The sequence below is a fragment of the Panicum hallii genome, chromosome 5 (genome assembly GCF_002211085.1).
Source record: "Panicum hallii strain FIL2 chromosome 5, PHallii_v3.1, whole genome shotgun sequence".
In the NCBI taxonomy this organism is placed as follows: Eukaryota; Viridiplantae; Streptophyta; class Magnoliopsida; order Poales; family Poaceae; genus Panicum; species Panicum hallii.
In genome coordinates this window covers 23,336,789-23,350,836 of record NC_038046.1, presented here as the reverse complement: position 1 = coordinate 23,350,836, position 14,048 = coordinate 23,336,789, and the positions used below count along the sequence as shown (strand labels likewise).

The 14,048-nt window shown below is 48.7% G+C and overlaps 2 protein-coding genes and 1 pseudogene across 2 annotated transcripts; 2 read left to right on the top strand and 1 right to left on the bottom strand.

Moving 5' to 3' along the window:
- Positions 1-1,149: 1,149 nt before the first annotated feature.
- LOC112892567 (protein FAR1-RELATED SEQUENCE 5-like) lies at positions 1,150-6,767 on the bottom strand. Its single transcript, XM_025959702.1, has 5 exons — positions 6,698-6,767; positions 6,235-6,535; positions 5,850-6,120; positions 1,578-1,955; positions 1,150-1,443 (listed from the first exon to the last, which is right to left on the bottom strand). Exons 1-5 carry the CDS (start codon positions 6,756-6,758, stop codon positions 1,150-1,152), a joined length of 1,305 nt encoding a protein of 434 aa, XP_025815487.1. The 5' UTR covers positions 6,759-6,767.
- A 1,399-nt stretch (positions 6,768-8,166) lies between these two features.
- Positions 8,167-9,713, top strand: LOC112895969 (probable pectinesterase 67). Its single transcript, XM_025963988.1, has 5 exons — positions 8,167-8,435; positions 8,560-8,722; positions 8,843-9,049; positions 9,158-9,405; positions 9,512-9,713. The coding sequence occupies exons 1-5, from the start codon at positions 8,167-8,169 to the stop codon at positions 9,666-9,668; spliced, it is 1,044 nt and encodes a 347-aa protein (XP_025819773.1). The 3' UTR covers positions 9,669-9,713.
- A 2,252-nt stretch (positions 9,714-11,965) lies between these two features.
- On the top strand, positions 11,966-13,891 carry LOC112892566 (annotated as a pseudogene).
- The last annotated feature ends 157 nt before the right edge of the window (positions 13,892-14,048 follow it).

Genomic DNA, 14,048 nt, shown 5'->3' with positions numbered 1-14,048 from the left:
AATTGAACACTTTAAAAACAAATAGTTGTCCAGGTTAGAACAATTATCAGTCAAACAAAAACTTGTGCCACAAACTGGAAGTAGCCGTCTGCAGTAGAAGAGCCCAGTCATTCAGCTGACAATGTGCTAGCTTACAACAAAAGTAGGGCACTAGGAAAAAAGAACTTCCCAGGCCAAAATCACTACATTGCAACCAAAATGTCCACAACAGGCACTGGTCGCGAGATGCAACCCAAATGTGCACAACACGAGTCCAAATCAAATGTGTCCAAACACCACACGACGAACAAACATAAAAGGTCCAATTGTAGGTCACACGTCTTTGAAAGATCGTGAAAGTCACAAAGTATTCTTCTTCTTCTTGCTGGATCGTGGCGCCTTCACTCTGTGTGGTGCTTTTTTCTTGCACAGGCTCTGCGGATGCCCTTCCTCATCGCAACAGTCACAATAACCTACGGAAAAACAAGGGGAAAACACTTTCAACGCTACCACTCTTCCTCTAGGGGCAAATAAGACTGCAGAATAAAAGGGGTTAGACATAAACCATCAACACTGCCACTCTTCCTCTTGCTGCCCTTCTTGAACCTTTCAAACATCCTTGGGAACCTGTTCTGCCTTGGTCTTCCAGCTGGGTTGCGCACCAAAGGAGCTTGAATGCTGCGAATGTCAGTGTCGCTAAGGCAAGCACTGGATCCCGCAGCTCCATAAGAATTATCAAAACCAACGGCCGCATCGAAATCCGTTTCTACGCCTTCAGAATCTTGAGGCAGAAGAGTACCCTGAAGACAAAATGTTCTCTGCATTCCGCTCATCCATTAGTCGCTGGATCTCTTTCTTGGCAATGCTTAGATGATTCATAAGAATTTCAGATGCTTCTGCATCCTTTTCAGCCGAAGTAACAACCTCAAGGGCATTGACATACACAACACTGTTGCGCAGTTGACTGTCAATCAACCCTGAGTTTGTGTCTAAGCTGTAGCGGAAGTCCTTTGCTGCCCGGGTCCAGCGCTTCATGATATGCGCCTGTGGGATTTCTTTCACACCAGTGGATAAGAACCTTGTTACCAGAAAGTTAACACTGGGTTAGATAAAGCTGCCTTGATACCAGAAAGTTAACACAGGATCCGGTGTTAGATGGTTTGCTGACCTTCAGACCTTGATTGCGTGGCAACAGAGAATGCCGAAGTGTTCAAACATCCCGCACTCACATATGAGTTTGCCATCAGCTTCATTGATCTTGACATTGAACACGCTCCTAGCCCAGTGCTTCCTAACCTCCTCGTTATAATGGACAACCTTCATCTCGTCATGAGAGTCTCCTTGTGCAACATTGTAGTCAGCTGACTTGTCCACCTCTGAACTGAATAGCTGACAAACTTTCTTGGTGTACACTGAAAGAGCATGCTTCTCTATGGCATATACTCTCTTCCCCCGATGCTGAAACTGCACAAGATGCACAGATGGCAAACAAACAAAAAAAACATATTAGTGCATTGCATTATTGGGTCAGAACTGAAAGAGCAAAAAACATGTGTTGGGAGGAGCTTTGTAGAGCCATGGGGTGGGCGCTAGGATACCTGTTTTGTTTGGTGCTCGGCTTTCTCTTCAGCGCTAGCGCGAATAAAAAGCAATTTCCGGTACTGCTGTACAAAACGATTCATTGAACAGTTGCGTGGGATGACCTTTTTCAGAATACTATTGGCACTCTCGGAGCTCTGAGTGCTGGCCATCCGGGTGCAGATAATATCCTTGCACCAGGGTTTGGCCCACATCTTCTTCTTGCAATAACAACCTTCCATGAAAGAGTTTCCACGTAGGTTGTAACGTTCGACCAGATCATCCCACGCCCTCTCGAATTCATCCTCTGTCAACATTTGGATGATGACGAAATGGAAGTCCCGTCTGAAAGGGCCATTCCTCCTATACACTGGTCCAAGTTCTTCCGGCGCACTGATCTGTGGAAATACAGGCACAAACATTTCACTGCCAGTAAAGGGAAGTTACTCAACTATACACAAAGTTTGCTACTTCAGCGAGAATATGTGAAACAGAAGGAATAAAAAGGAAACCAGCATAGTGATCCTACAAAACAGTAAACATATGTAACACCCTAAATTTTTAAATTAGCAACCTAAGTAAATTTTGCTAGAATTCCTTTAGGATCCATAAGATTTTTATTCCATCATTTTAATTTTAGAGCATTTACCGTGAATTAATAGCAATTTACTAAACCATAAATAGAAATATAAGAAACTATAGGTTTTGTGCATCTCATGCTCCATTGCATTGTTTTGTTGTTTGTCTTCCATTTAAATTTAAATTTAAATATATTTGACTGCAATTCTTTTTCTCTCTCTTTTTCTAATTGGGCCCGGCCCACTCTCTCTTTTTCTTTTTCCCACTCTCGTTTTCCCCTTGCAGCCCAGCCCAAGCCGGCCTTCCTTCCCCTTCTCTTTTCCCTGTGTGGCCCAGCCCAGCCCTCTCTCCTTTCTCCTCCACGCGGCCCAGCAGCCGTTGGTTCTTTTCCTTCTCTCCCCCCGTGCGGCCCAGCTTTCCCCAGCCCAGTTCCTCCCGCGCGGCCCGCCTTCTTCCTCCCTTCCCCTTCTCTTGGTGACGGGTGGGTCCCGCCTGTCGGAGCTTTCCCCTTCCCCGCGCCTAACTCGGACTCGAGTCCGAGTCCGGCCGGCATACGATGCCGCTCCACGTCGCGCGGAGCCTCGGGCCCGCACGCCTAGGTGCCCGGCCGCGCTATTTAAGCGCCTCCCTGTGCCCTAGCTTCTCCCCCAAGCCACAGCCGCTGTTCCGCTCGAGAAACCCTAAGCACCCGAAGCTACCTCGCCGCCGCCGCCTTCGCACTTCGGCCGCCGTCGTTCTCGCTGCCCTGCCGTCGAGCAAGCACTCTAGAAGCTTCGCGTTGCGGTAAGGATGCTCGCCTGCCGTTTCTTCCCCTCTCCCTTGCTTTCCCGTGCTCACCAATTGCTCACCGTCGTTCTCGAGCCGCACCTCGCCGCCGGCCGCCATCTCCGGCCGCTTCCGCCGCCTCCCGAGCCTCTAGATGGGTTCCCCATAGCGCCCGCAACCTTCCAGTGCAACCCGCACTCAAAACCCGAGGGCGGAAACATGTTTATGTGTTTACCCCGGCGAGCCGCTGCCGGCGCCCAGCGCCGCCGCTTCGCGCCTCCAGCGGCCCCTGACCGTTAGATTAGATCTAACCCGAGTCAATAGAACCAGATACCTGTCAACCCGAGGTAGTTTTGCATTTTAGCCCCTGAGTTCCATAGAAATCAACCCGCAGTCCACCGTAGCTCAAAAGTATTCACGAATAGATCCTTTTTCTTCTATTTAGGCCCCTGTCTTTTCCAAAAATAGAATCCGCCATCCTAAATCCTTCTGTTTTACAATCTAGATCCTAGATCTAAGGTTTAATTATGTTCTAGCCCTCGGTTTCTTTGGTCAGAGCCCTTCTAGTTTCAAATTTTCTACAAATAAGCTTCTAGAATCATGTTTTAGCAATAACTTCTCCGTTTTAACTCCATTTTCAACGATTCTCACGCTACGCGATCCTTGCGACATATACAGTGGCTTCATAACATTATTTTGCTCTGTTTATATTATTTGGTGTACTGTTTCTTAATTATTGTATTTATTTGCTTGTATGTATTTGTGTGTTACGATAGACGGTGCGCAGTTCGAGGGTCCGCAAGAGCAGAGCTTTGAAGACGTTCCCGAGCAGCAGTAGTTCTTTGACGAAGGCAAGTGGTCCTTGATCATACTTCAGTCCCAATAACATTATAAATACACATATTTACTTTATATGCATGCACGTGTCTAGAATATGATGGATCCTAAACTAAGGACGTGCCTAGTTTCTTTTCAACTTCCTTGATTAAATCTGGGTTGTTACAATTATGTTGTAGCTATGCTAGTTGCTATTACTTAGACTTTGGTTGGATAACCTGAAAATTATGCTATACTGGTTTACTCATGTTCTGGAATACTTTTATGGTGATAATTAAAATCATTGCATTAATCGGAACATGGAGAACAATACAAGAAAATAGTGCAACCACAATACTACGTGGCTCTGGTCTTGGCTAATTAATTAGAAACCTTAGCTTATGATGATCTTACCGAAAGGTCAAGAGGGGTTGCAACGTCGGGGTATAGCTCGGTCCTCTTGAGGGTGTGATATGGTCCTGGGTAAGGCGTCTGCCTCATTAGGGAGAGTTATGACCGCTTTGACTTGAAAGCTTAACGGATTGTTATAAGTTAGGAAATCTTTGTAAAGGCCACTCACCTTGGAAGTGTTTAAGGGCCTTTCAAACCCGGGCATCAAGGGAAACACGAATTGTGGGTAAAGTGTACAACGTCTGCAGAGTGAAAACTGATATATCAACCGTGCTCTTGGTTAAGAGCGGCTTGGACACTCACATGATAATTGAACTTAAAGATGATCTAAATCGACATTCCTTATTTATTTATTTATTTATGTCGTGGATTATTTACCTCAGATAGTCGTTTAAGGGTTGGTATATACTTACATTTAGTAAATGCTTGCTTAATAAAACTTGATCAACTAAAAATGCATATCGCAATCAAACCATGTTAGCTTTTCCTTGATTTTGACCTGTCATATAATTTACTCCACTTGCTGAGTACCAACCATAAATGTACTCATGCTTACTTTATTAAAACCAATGCTGCTCAGAATAAGATAATTGTCCGGAGTTCCCTGAAGATTTCGAAGAGTACTGGACGTATGTCTCCCAATCATCTGAGTGTGAAGTTGAAGTCCGCTGCTAGTTATAAATATTTATTTATTCATTTAAGGTTAAGACTGTCGGTCATGTAATAAAGTACTATGATACTCTATTTCGTTATTGCATTGTTTCGGGTATACACTTGTGACGTCTATCATATGTGTGGAACTTGATCCTGGCGCATTCGGTTCCCTTTTCAAAATCGGGTGTAACAACGTAGAACCATAGTACATACTATGATGGAAATGAAAACTAGTGGTCATGGGCAACAATGTGTTGGGAGGAGCTTTGTAGATGACAAACCTGTCAATATGGTTATGGGTGCTTTTTCCACCCATCAAACTCAGGAATTCATTGAAAACCCACTTGAAACTTTCAGCTGTCTCATCACGCATGAGCACTCCGGCGAAAATTACGAACTGGAAATGGTTGTTTACCCCCATACCAAACGGCATCTTGTAAAGGTTTGTACAGTAGGTAGTGTCAAAAGTTATTGCATCCCCAAAGTATGTGTGCTGGCTCCTACTTCTCCCACTAGTCCATGATAAAGTTTTGATCTTCCGGTCTTCATCAAGTTGCACGCTAAACTGGAAGCCGGGATCCTCCGCACGCATCTTCCGGAAGACTTCTAGTGTCTTTGCCACGTCATCATCTTTGTGGTCTCTTGCAATCTCAACACACACTGCCCGTAGAGACTTCTGGTTAAAAGGCACATTACCCATGCTCCCAAACATACTGCCCATAATGCAATGCACCCTGCTTAGGGAAACATTGTTCTCCCTCAGGAAGCGGATCATGTCCTTGACACACTGCTCTATCTTGCTATGCGAGTTCCACTCCCTTTTTTCAGCACAAGACAAAGACAGGAGGGGGTGGTTGTGCTCTGCAACGTGCCGGCTAAGTACCACCCATGATCCTCAGTCCGGTGTTGCCAGATCATGGCCTTGCAATGATCCCTCTTGGAACTGCTTGTGCAACGGTGGTCGAAGCCCTATGGAAAAATTCAGATGAACATGAGCGTTGTAAGAGAGGGAGAAACAAACCACAGCCGACCCAAAAATGGTTTGACAGGAAAAAAACATAACTTGCCTCTTTCTCACACACAATTTCTTGCATCGTGCGGTACTTGTTCACACGATTCCTTGCGCTCGACCCAAACCGGATGCCAAATCCAACCTCCCATGAATAGAGGTTAAAGAACTTGTATGCCTCGGCCCTTGAATCAAACACCATACCTAACACCGGCTCAAAAATGTGAGCTGTGGCTCGGTTTCTTGAATTCTTAAGAGCCTTTTCAATGGCTCCAACAGACCTAGGTATCCTGCAGTCGGGTGGTTCCACACCTTTGGACAACCTTAACCTACCCAGACACAATAGCTCATCAGTTTAGCTCTACACTGCATATCCAACCAGGTGTAATTAACACAAAAAGACAGGGAAAAGGATACACGATGGGCAAACTACTAATCTGTACCTTTTTCTGTAGCCCTGATCTGTACCTCCTGAGCCTGGGGAGGAGAACATTTCGTATTGCAGTGACTCAACTCGCTCATAAGTGACAGGACAAGCTCCTCCGGCATCAGAATCTGATTCAACTACCTCTCCTCCAAAGTTGGCTTTACCCAAGTCAGCAACTGTTAAAGAACCTGACCCAATGCCAAGCTGGTTAACCTCAACGCAGTCAGTTTCAGCATCAGAAGCGACCTCACAAGCATTACAGCATGCCACATTATGAACGGTTCTACATGGACCGGCAGCTGATGAATTACCACCAGCTGAAGATTCTGACAGCACATATCAAAAAACAACAGAAGAAACATCGAGTTAAAATAACCTACCCAAAACATTTCAAGCTAACTGGCACTCTTATCGCTAAGGAATTAAGAGATCCAAGGCACGATTCTACCAATGGTAGCTACAGGGGGAAAAAATCCTACCTGATAGCCCGCAGATTTCATTATTGCTGCTGGAGATTTCTTCGTTGCCTATGCTCGGCATTACTTCTTCGCATCCTGTAGATTGAGGCGGCGTAATGGCAGCTCGCAACGAAAACCCTAACCAAAAAGCTACCTAAAACTATTCGAAATCTGTCCAGGTAACGACTCTGCCAAGCAAGCGCGCAAGGCACGGGAACATTTCGCGAGGCACATTTTCATAGGCAAAAACGGAGGAGTGCCTGAGCCCTGAGGCACAGCTCGTTTGACCAGCGTGGGACCGCGCGAATAGAAATAATGCGAGTCGGCATGCACGAGGTGGCCACGGCGGCAAGATATGTGACCCAGATAGCCTCCGCGGCCGCTTATACAACTGGGGATGCATTTCTGGGTAACGATTCACAATTGCATATAACAACAAAGAAATAATACAATATATCGCAAGATATTGCACCTGTAGTAAACTGCATAATCTGAGCAAATTTTACAGAGAAAATTCCTATTTGACACTACTAAAGTTACTAATTCCTTCTTTAGCCCTCTAAAGTTCAAATTTCCCTATTTGACACTAGTTCAAAGTTTCATTCCTAAATTAACACTACCGTCCATTTCGAGCAGCAACAGTGTTAAGTGGCATATGAAAAAACTATTTTGCCTCTGAATCTAATTAATGAGTTTTGCTGTCAGTAAGACACCAGGGGCATTGTTTTGGCTGTCACATCATGCGACTTAGTGGGACTACACTCGAGAACTCATCCAGATAGTCCGAGAAATTTGAAGCATCAGGCACCAGGGCGTACTGTACAGGGACAGGGGGGAACAGCAACCTTACAAGGACTGCCAAAAATTCATCAAGAACAGAGCAATGAGCACCCAAATATGCACGATGTGTGTATATATTTTTTAATGCTGCTCGGATGTGTATAGCTTGGATGGGCGAGTTGCAAGGTAATCTATTGGAGCACCGGCCAGACAGTGCCTTGAGAGAAAGATGAAGGTTAGCATGCCTTAGTAATGATAGGGTCAGGATATATATGTCCCTGGTTACCTGTGGTGGCTTTGTTTTATGTGAGAGCTTGGCTGTAAAGTTTTGGCTCATCCAGAACAAATATTGTCCTAAGACCTAACAGATTTTATATTGAGGTTAAGTTAAAAATTGTCTTTTAGATTTTATTTTTGAATGGTACAGTGACAATTGCTTTTTTGAGTTGGGTGTAGAACTGTAGATAGATCGAAATTGCGCTGTCTTGGACATGCATGTGAAACGTACGTACGTGTCGGCACCGCGAGAAGGATAGCTGGCTTGAAGAACCAGGCTCCGGTTTTCCCTCCCAGCCTTCACCTGCCTCGCGGCAGCGAGCGGCCAGGAAGCGAGCGCCGCGTTAAGAGCCCCGGCGCTTCCGCAGCATTGCCCCTCTTAGAAACTGGCTAAGCTGATCTTGCACGATCGCACGCGCGCGCGAGAACCGACGATGGACCGGCCGTGCCTCCTCCCCTTCCTGCTGCTCGCCGCCGCGGCGGTGCTGACGTCGGCGCCGGGCGGCGCGCTCGCCAAGTCGAAGCTCGCCAAGAAGAGCGACGACATCGTGAACGGGCCCCTCCTCACCGACAAGCTCAAGGCGAAGCGGACGCTGATCGTCGGCCCGGACGAGGAGTTCAAGACCGTGCAGTCCGCCATCGACGCCGTGCCCGCCGGCAACACCGAGTGGATCATCGTCCACCTCCGCTCCGGCGTGCATAAGTATGCTGCTTAGTATTTCGCATCTCTCCCTCTTCTTTGTCCTCCTGTCAGTCTTGGTTATTACAGTAGAAAGGTAAGCTGATTGATGTCGTGAGCATGTATGTATGTATGGTGGTGCATGCAGTGGGAAAGTCGTGATCCCGAAGAACAAACCGTTCATCTTCGTGAGGGGCAACGGCAAGGGCCGGACCTCCATCTCCCACGAGTCCTCCTCCCCTGACAACGCCGAGTCCGCCGCGTTCACCGTGAACGCCGACAATGTCATCGTCTTCGGCGTCAGCTTCAGGGTCCGTGCATGATCTCTCTCTCTATATATATATAAGTATAATAGTATATATATATATATGTTTCTTTATCCTGAATGGACATTGGTCTGACACCATCTATCGTCCGATCGCCAACAACAGAACACCGCGCGCGCCGGGCTTGTCAACAACCAGGAGATCCGCTCCGTTTCAGCGATGGTGGCCGGCGACAAGGTGGCCTTCTACCACTGTGCCTTCTACAGCCCCCACCACACCCTCTTCGACAGCGCCGGCCGCCACTACTACGAGAGCTGCTACATCCAGGGCAACATCGACTTCATCTTCGGCAGCGCCCAGTCCATGTTCCAGGTAATAAACTAGCAGAGCTGCTTCTGGCAACCCTCCTCCAACACGTACGTGCAGCTAGCTGCCAGCATGCAGCTATCGCCTGAAACGGCAGCCCTACCTGTGGTGCAGTGTCCGGAGATCTTCGTGAAGCCTGACCGGCGGACGGAGATCCTGGGGTCCATCACCGCGCATGACCGGAAGGTCGACGACGACACCAGCGGCTTCGTGTTCCTCAAGGGCAAGGTGTACGGCGTCGGCGAGGTCTACCTGGGCCGGGTCACTGCGCCCGACTCGCGCGTCATCTTTGCCGACACCTACCTCTCCAAGACCATCAACCCGGCCGGGTGGACCACCATAGGCTACACCGGCAGCACCGAGTAAGTGGCAAGCAATAGTACTAGTAGCACACGTACGCCATGAATGGTCGTGATCCAGATGGTTTTTTTTTTGGTTGTGGTTTCCTGGTGACTCGCATGCATGCAGTAATGTGATGCTGGCGGAGTTCAACTGCACGGGGCCCGGCTCCGACGCGGCCAAGCGCGTGCCGTGGTCGCGGCGGTTCACCCTGAACGAGGCCACCAAGTACCTCACCATCGACTTCATCAACGGCAAAGAGTGGCTGCTGGCGTACTACTACTGATGATCGATCGGAACTGATTTGGAATGATGTGATCCAACATGCAGTATACACATGTCATGTGTTTGCCATGCTGGCAACTTGTAGCACTTCTCTTCCATGCTGCTCTCAGGTGTACCACTAAATTCTGATTGAGACCGAACGATCCATTTCTTGCCATATATATAGGACTGGGACGAAATTCAATTTGTTAATTCTGAGCTCGTCAATCTATCAGTGCATATACGTGACCATGCTTGCTTTAGAACGTACTGAACACTACATCAAAACAACTCAATTTCGTCGGTCTATGGAAAGCCAACAAAAACCACTAAATTAGTTCGTCGGCCTACCCAAGCCAACGAAATTAAATATATTTTTGTCGGCCCGGTCACGGCCGACGAAACAAAGGCAATATTTCCGTCGGCTTAACCTAGGCCGACGAAAATAAAGTGTAATTTCGTCGGCCTCATTTGAGCTGACGAAAATACAGTTACACTAAGTAGCGACCTAAGTAGTGAACTGGCTCCACGCACGTTTTCTTTGTACGCCGCCAAACGCCCGCGCGCCGCCGCCCCCCGCGCCGCCACCCTAGCACGCCGCCGTCGCCCCCGCGCGGTCGCCCCCGCGCCGCCGTCGCCCCCACGCCGCCCCTTTAATTGATGGTCTTTATCTTATTGGAAATCGTGTAAAGATTATTTGGATTTGATACAGCTACTTGTGCAAGCATTTTACGAATAAGAATCAATTCTTTCTTGTACAGATTGTGTATTAATTTACTATAACTATCGAATATGTTATATACCCGTGTTGCTGCGTTTATCCGAGTGATCCACAAACGACGAAAATCCCTCTTTTGCCTACCTCTATCTTGATGAGAAGAAACAAAAACTCTTCTTACTTGTTGAGTAATCATTCGATTAAGTCTTAAATGAGCCCCTCCAAAGTTTGAGGCAAATGAACGCATTTTTGTTCGTAGTCTCCAAGCTATATATCCTCGCAGAACTCTGGTCATTGAATCAAATTAACCTTAATGAATAACTAATGATTTCTCTTCTTTTCTTTTAACCCTCTTTTTTCCCATCTTATATTCGTTTGAGTATCTAACGTGGTCAGCTCTACATATGCAAATGCCATAGATCTGTTTCCAATGTGGTTTTCATCCTGGGGCATTTGGGCATTTCATTGATGCTACATTTATCTTTGGTAACATAAGGGAGTCTGGGTATACATGACTAGCATTTACCCTTTTTCTAGAGTACATACTATATAAAGTTGTGAAATAAGGAGAAATATCTGTCAACAGTAGTTTCAGGTGGCCATACAGGTTGTTGCCATATTGCTATTTCTAAAACATTGATTAAAAAACTCTAGCATACAAGCTGGTCACTGATAACTCTCTTAGTTGCACTCTTGTAATAGGATATTTGTCGTTCTTGCTATTTCTTCAAACAAGAACAAGTTATGCACACCATTTCATTCTAACTCACACAGTTTTATATTTTTTCTTGTTCTTTTCTTTTTGTTCCCAATGCAAATAGACATTGAACCAACATGAGTTACTGAATGTTACGAATACATTTTCAATATGAAATGTGGATCTCTCTCCCGTGAATGCTAATCACTTAGTGTGATCTTCACTTAATAGTTTCAGAACTGATGACCAATGTATTAGAGAGTTCAGTCCTAATGTTTACATATCATATTATATGCCCCTCTCTTTTTTCCCCTATAGTTTTAGATCTAAGATGAATGGTTCAAAAACAGTACATATGTTTGGTTCCAGAACATGTATTTGGATACCAGAAAAGGATGTGTGAATATCTAAAAATATTTGAATATTGCTATGTTCTAATAAAAATGAAGCATGTGATATTTGATTATTAACAAAAATATGTGATAAACAATGGATGTATGTTGAGATTGAGGGTGGAGAGAAATCTATGCAAAGAACGAGAGGGACTGACATGTAGGTCTGGGTGGGTGAGGGAATCTGCCCGGTGAGTGAGGCAAAAAACCACCCCATCTTGGGAGGCACACAGTGGAGAGATCTCAGCAGGCCAGGATAAATATTAAAGAGCAGAACAGGTGGCCCAACGTACAGATCCCATCATGCTGCATCAACGGTAGAAAAATTGCCTGCCCGTACCGGTGCCGGCGGTATATATTCATCCGACATCGGACGCCGCCACACGTCGCTCGGGAGACACCGACTCACATTGACACGTCCTGCATCTGACTTTATATACGCGTCCCCTGCCCACCTCCTCGTCTCGAATCGCCTCCTACCAACGATCAGCTAGCTGCAGGTTTTCGACGCCATGGCGCTGGCTCGCGTGTGGATGCTTCGGTTGCCGCTACTTGTCGCCGATCTCGTCGTGGCTCCGATCTACGCTGCACCGGCTCAAGGAGCCGCCGCAGCAGGAGGCGCCGACAAGAACACCGGCACCGGCACCGTCATCGGCATCGACCTGGGCACCACCTACTCCTGCGTCGGCGTCTACCGGAACGGCCACGTCGAGATCATCGCCAACGACCAGGGCAACAGGATCACGCCCTCCTGGGTCGCCTTCACCGACGGCGGCGAGCGCCTCATCGGCGAGGCCGCCAAGAACCAGGCTGCGGCCAACCCGGAGCGCACCATCTACGACACCAAGAGGCTCATCGGCCGCCAGTTCGACGACGCCGTGGTGCAGCGCGACATGAAGCTGCTGCCCTATGCCGTCGTCGACAGGAACGGGAAGCTGCACGTGCGGGTCCAGGTCAGAGACGGCGACGTGCGCGAGTTCAGCCCCGAGGAGGTCAGCGCTATGGTGCTCACCAAGATGAAGGAGACCGCCGAGGCCTACCTCGGCGAGAAGGTCACGCACGCCATCGTCACCGTCCCGGCCTACTTCAACGACGCGCAGCGCCAGGCCACCAAGGACGCCGGCGTCATCGCCGGCCTCACCGTGCTCCGCATCGTCAACGAGCCCACCGCGGCCGCCATCGCCTACGGCATCGACAAGGAGGGCGCCGAGAAGAACGTCCTCGTCTTCGACCTCGGCGGTGGCACCTTCGACGTCAGCGTCCTGCCATCGATAACGGCGTCTTCGAGGTGCTCGCCACCAACGGCGACACCCACCTCGGCGGCGAGGACTTCGACTAGCGCGTCATGGATTACTTCATCAAGCTCATCAAGCGCAAGCACGGCCGCGACATCGCCGGCGACGCCCGCGCGCTAGGGAAGCTGCGCCGCTAGTGCGAGCGCGCCAAGCGCGCGCTCAGCAACCAGCACCAGGTGCGCGTCGAGATCGAGGCGCTGTTCGACGGCGTCGACTTCTCGGAGCAGCTCACCAGGCGCGCTTCGAGGAGATCAACAACGACCTGTTCCGGAAGACGATGGTGCCCTTGAAGAAGGCCATGGCGGACGCCGAGGAGCCCAATAAGGGAGTCAAGCCCGACGAGGCCGTTGCGTACGGCGCTGCCGTCCAGGGCTCCAGGCTAGTATCCTCAGCGGGCACGTCGACGACAACACGCGAGGTATGATCCTCCTCGACGTTGCGCCGCTGACGCTGGGCATGGAGACCGTCGGCGGGGTGATGACCAAGCTGATCACGAGGAACACGGCGGTGCCAACGAAGAAGACGCAGGTGTTCACCACGTACCAGGACAGGCAAACCACGGTGACCATCAAGGTGTTCGAGGGTGAGCGGAGCATGACCAAGGACAACAGGCTGCTCGGAAAGTTCGACCTCACCGGGATCCTCCAGGCGCCCAGGGGCACGCCGCAGATCGAGGTGACCTTCGAGGTGGACGCGAACGGCATCCTCCACGTGCAGGCGGCGGACAAGGGCACCGGCAAGTCGGAGAAGATCACCATCACGAGCGACGACCGCCGGATCAGCCAGGAGGAGATCGACCGGATGGTGCGCGAGGCGGAGGTGTTCGCGGAGGAGGACCGGAAGGTGAGGGAGCGGGTCGACGCGCGCAACAAGCTGGAGACGTACGCCTACCAGGTTAAGAGCGCGGTGGACGACAGCAAGATGGCCGACAAGATGGATGCTGAGGAGGAGGAGAAGGTGGAGGAGGCAATCAGGGAAGCGAACGAGTGGCTGGACGGCAACTCGGATGCTGAAAAGGAGGACTACGAGGAGAAGCCCAAGGAGCTGGAGGATGTCTGCAACCCTGTCATCTCGGCGGTGTACCAGAGGTCCGCCGGTACACGGGAAGACAACAACGATGAGGATGATCATGATGAGCTTTAGGCAGTTTTACTTTCTTGTCGCTGGCTATTTTCAGTCCACTGGTTTTCATTTGTAACCTCAATTTAGTATGATCTTGTTTTTATTATTGTTATTACTTTCGTCTACTGATACCAAGTTGAAAATTTATGCTCAGTTTTTTATATTCCTCTGGCATCGT

Coding starts and splice junctions, on each gene's coding strand:
- LOC112892567 (XM_025959702.1), bottom strand. CDS start 6,758: ATGCCGAGCATAGGCAACGAAGAAATCTCCAGCAGCAATAATGAAATC. Junction 6,121..6,234: donor GATCAGGGCTACAGAAAAAG/GTACAGATTAGT, acceptor GTGTCTGGGTAG/GTTAAGGTTGTCCAAAGGTG. Junction 1,956..5,849: donor AAATTGTGTGTGAGAAAGAG/GCAAGTTATGTT, acceptor GTATTTCCACAG/ATCAGTGCGCCGGAAGAACT.
- LOC112895969 (XM_025963988.1), top strand. CDS start 8,167: ATGGACCGGCCGTGCCTCCTCCCCTTCCTGCTGCTCGCCGCCGCGGCG. Junction 8,723..8,842: donor TCTTCGGCGTCAGCTTCAGG/GTCCGTGCATGA, acceptor CGCCAACAACAG/AACACCGCGCGCGCCGGGCT. Junction 9,406..9,511: donor GGCTACACCGGCAGCACCGA/GTAAGTGGCAAG, acceptor GCATGCATGCAG/TAATGTGATGCTGGCGGAGT.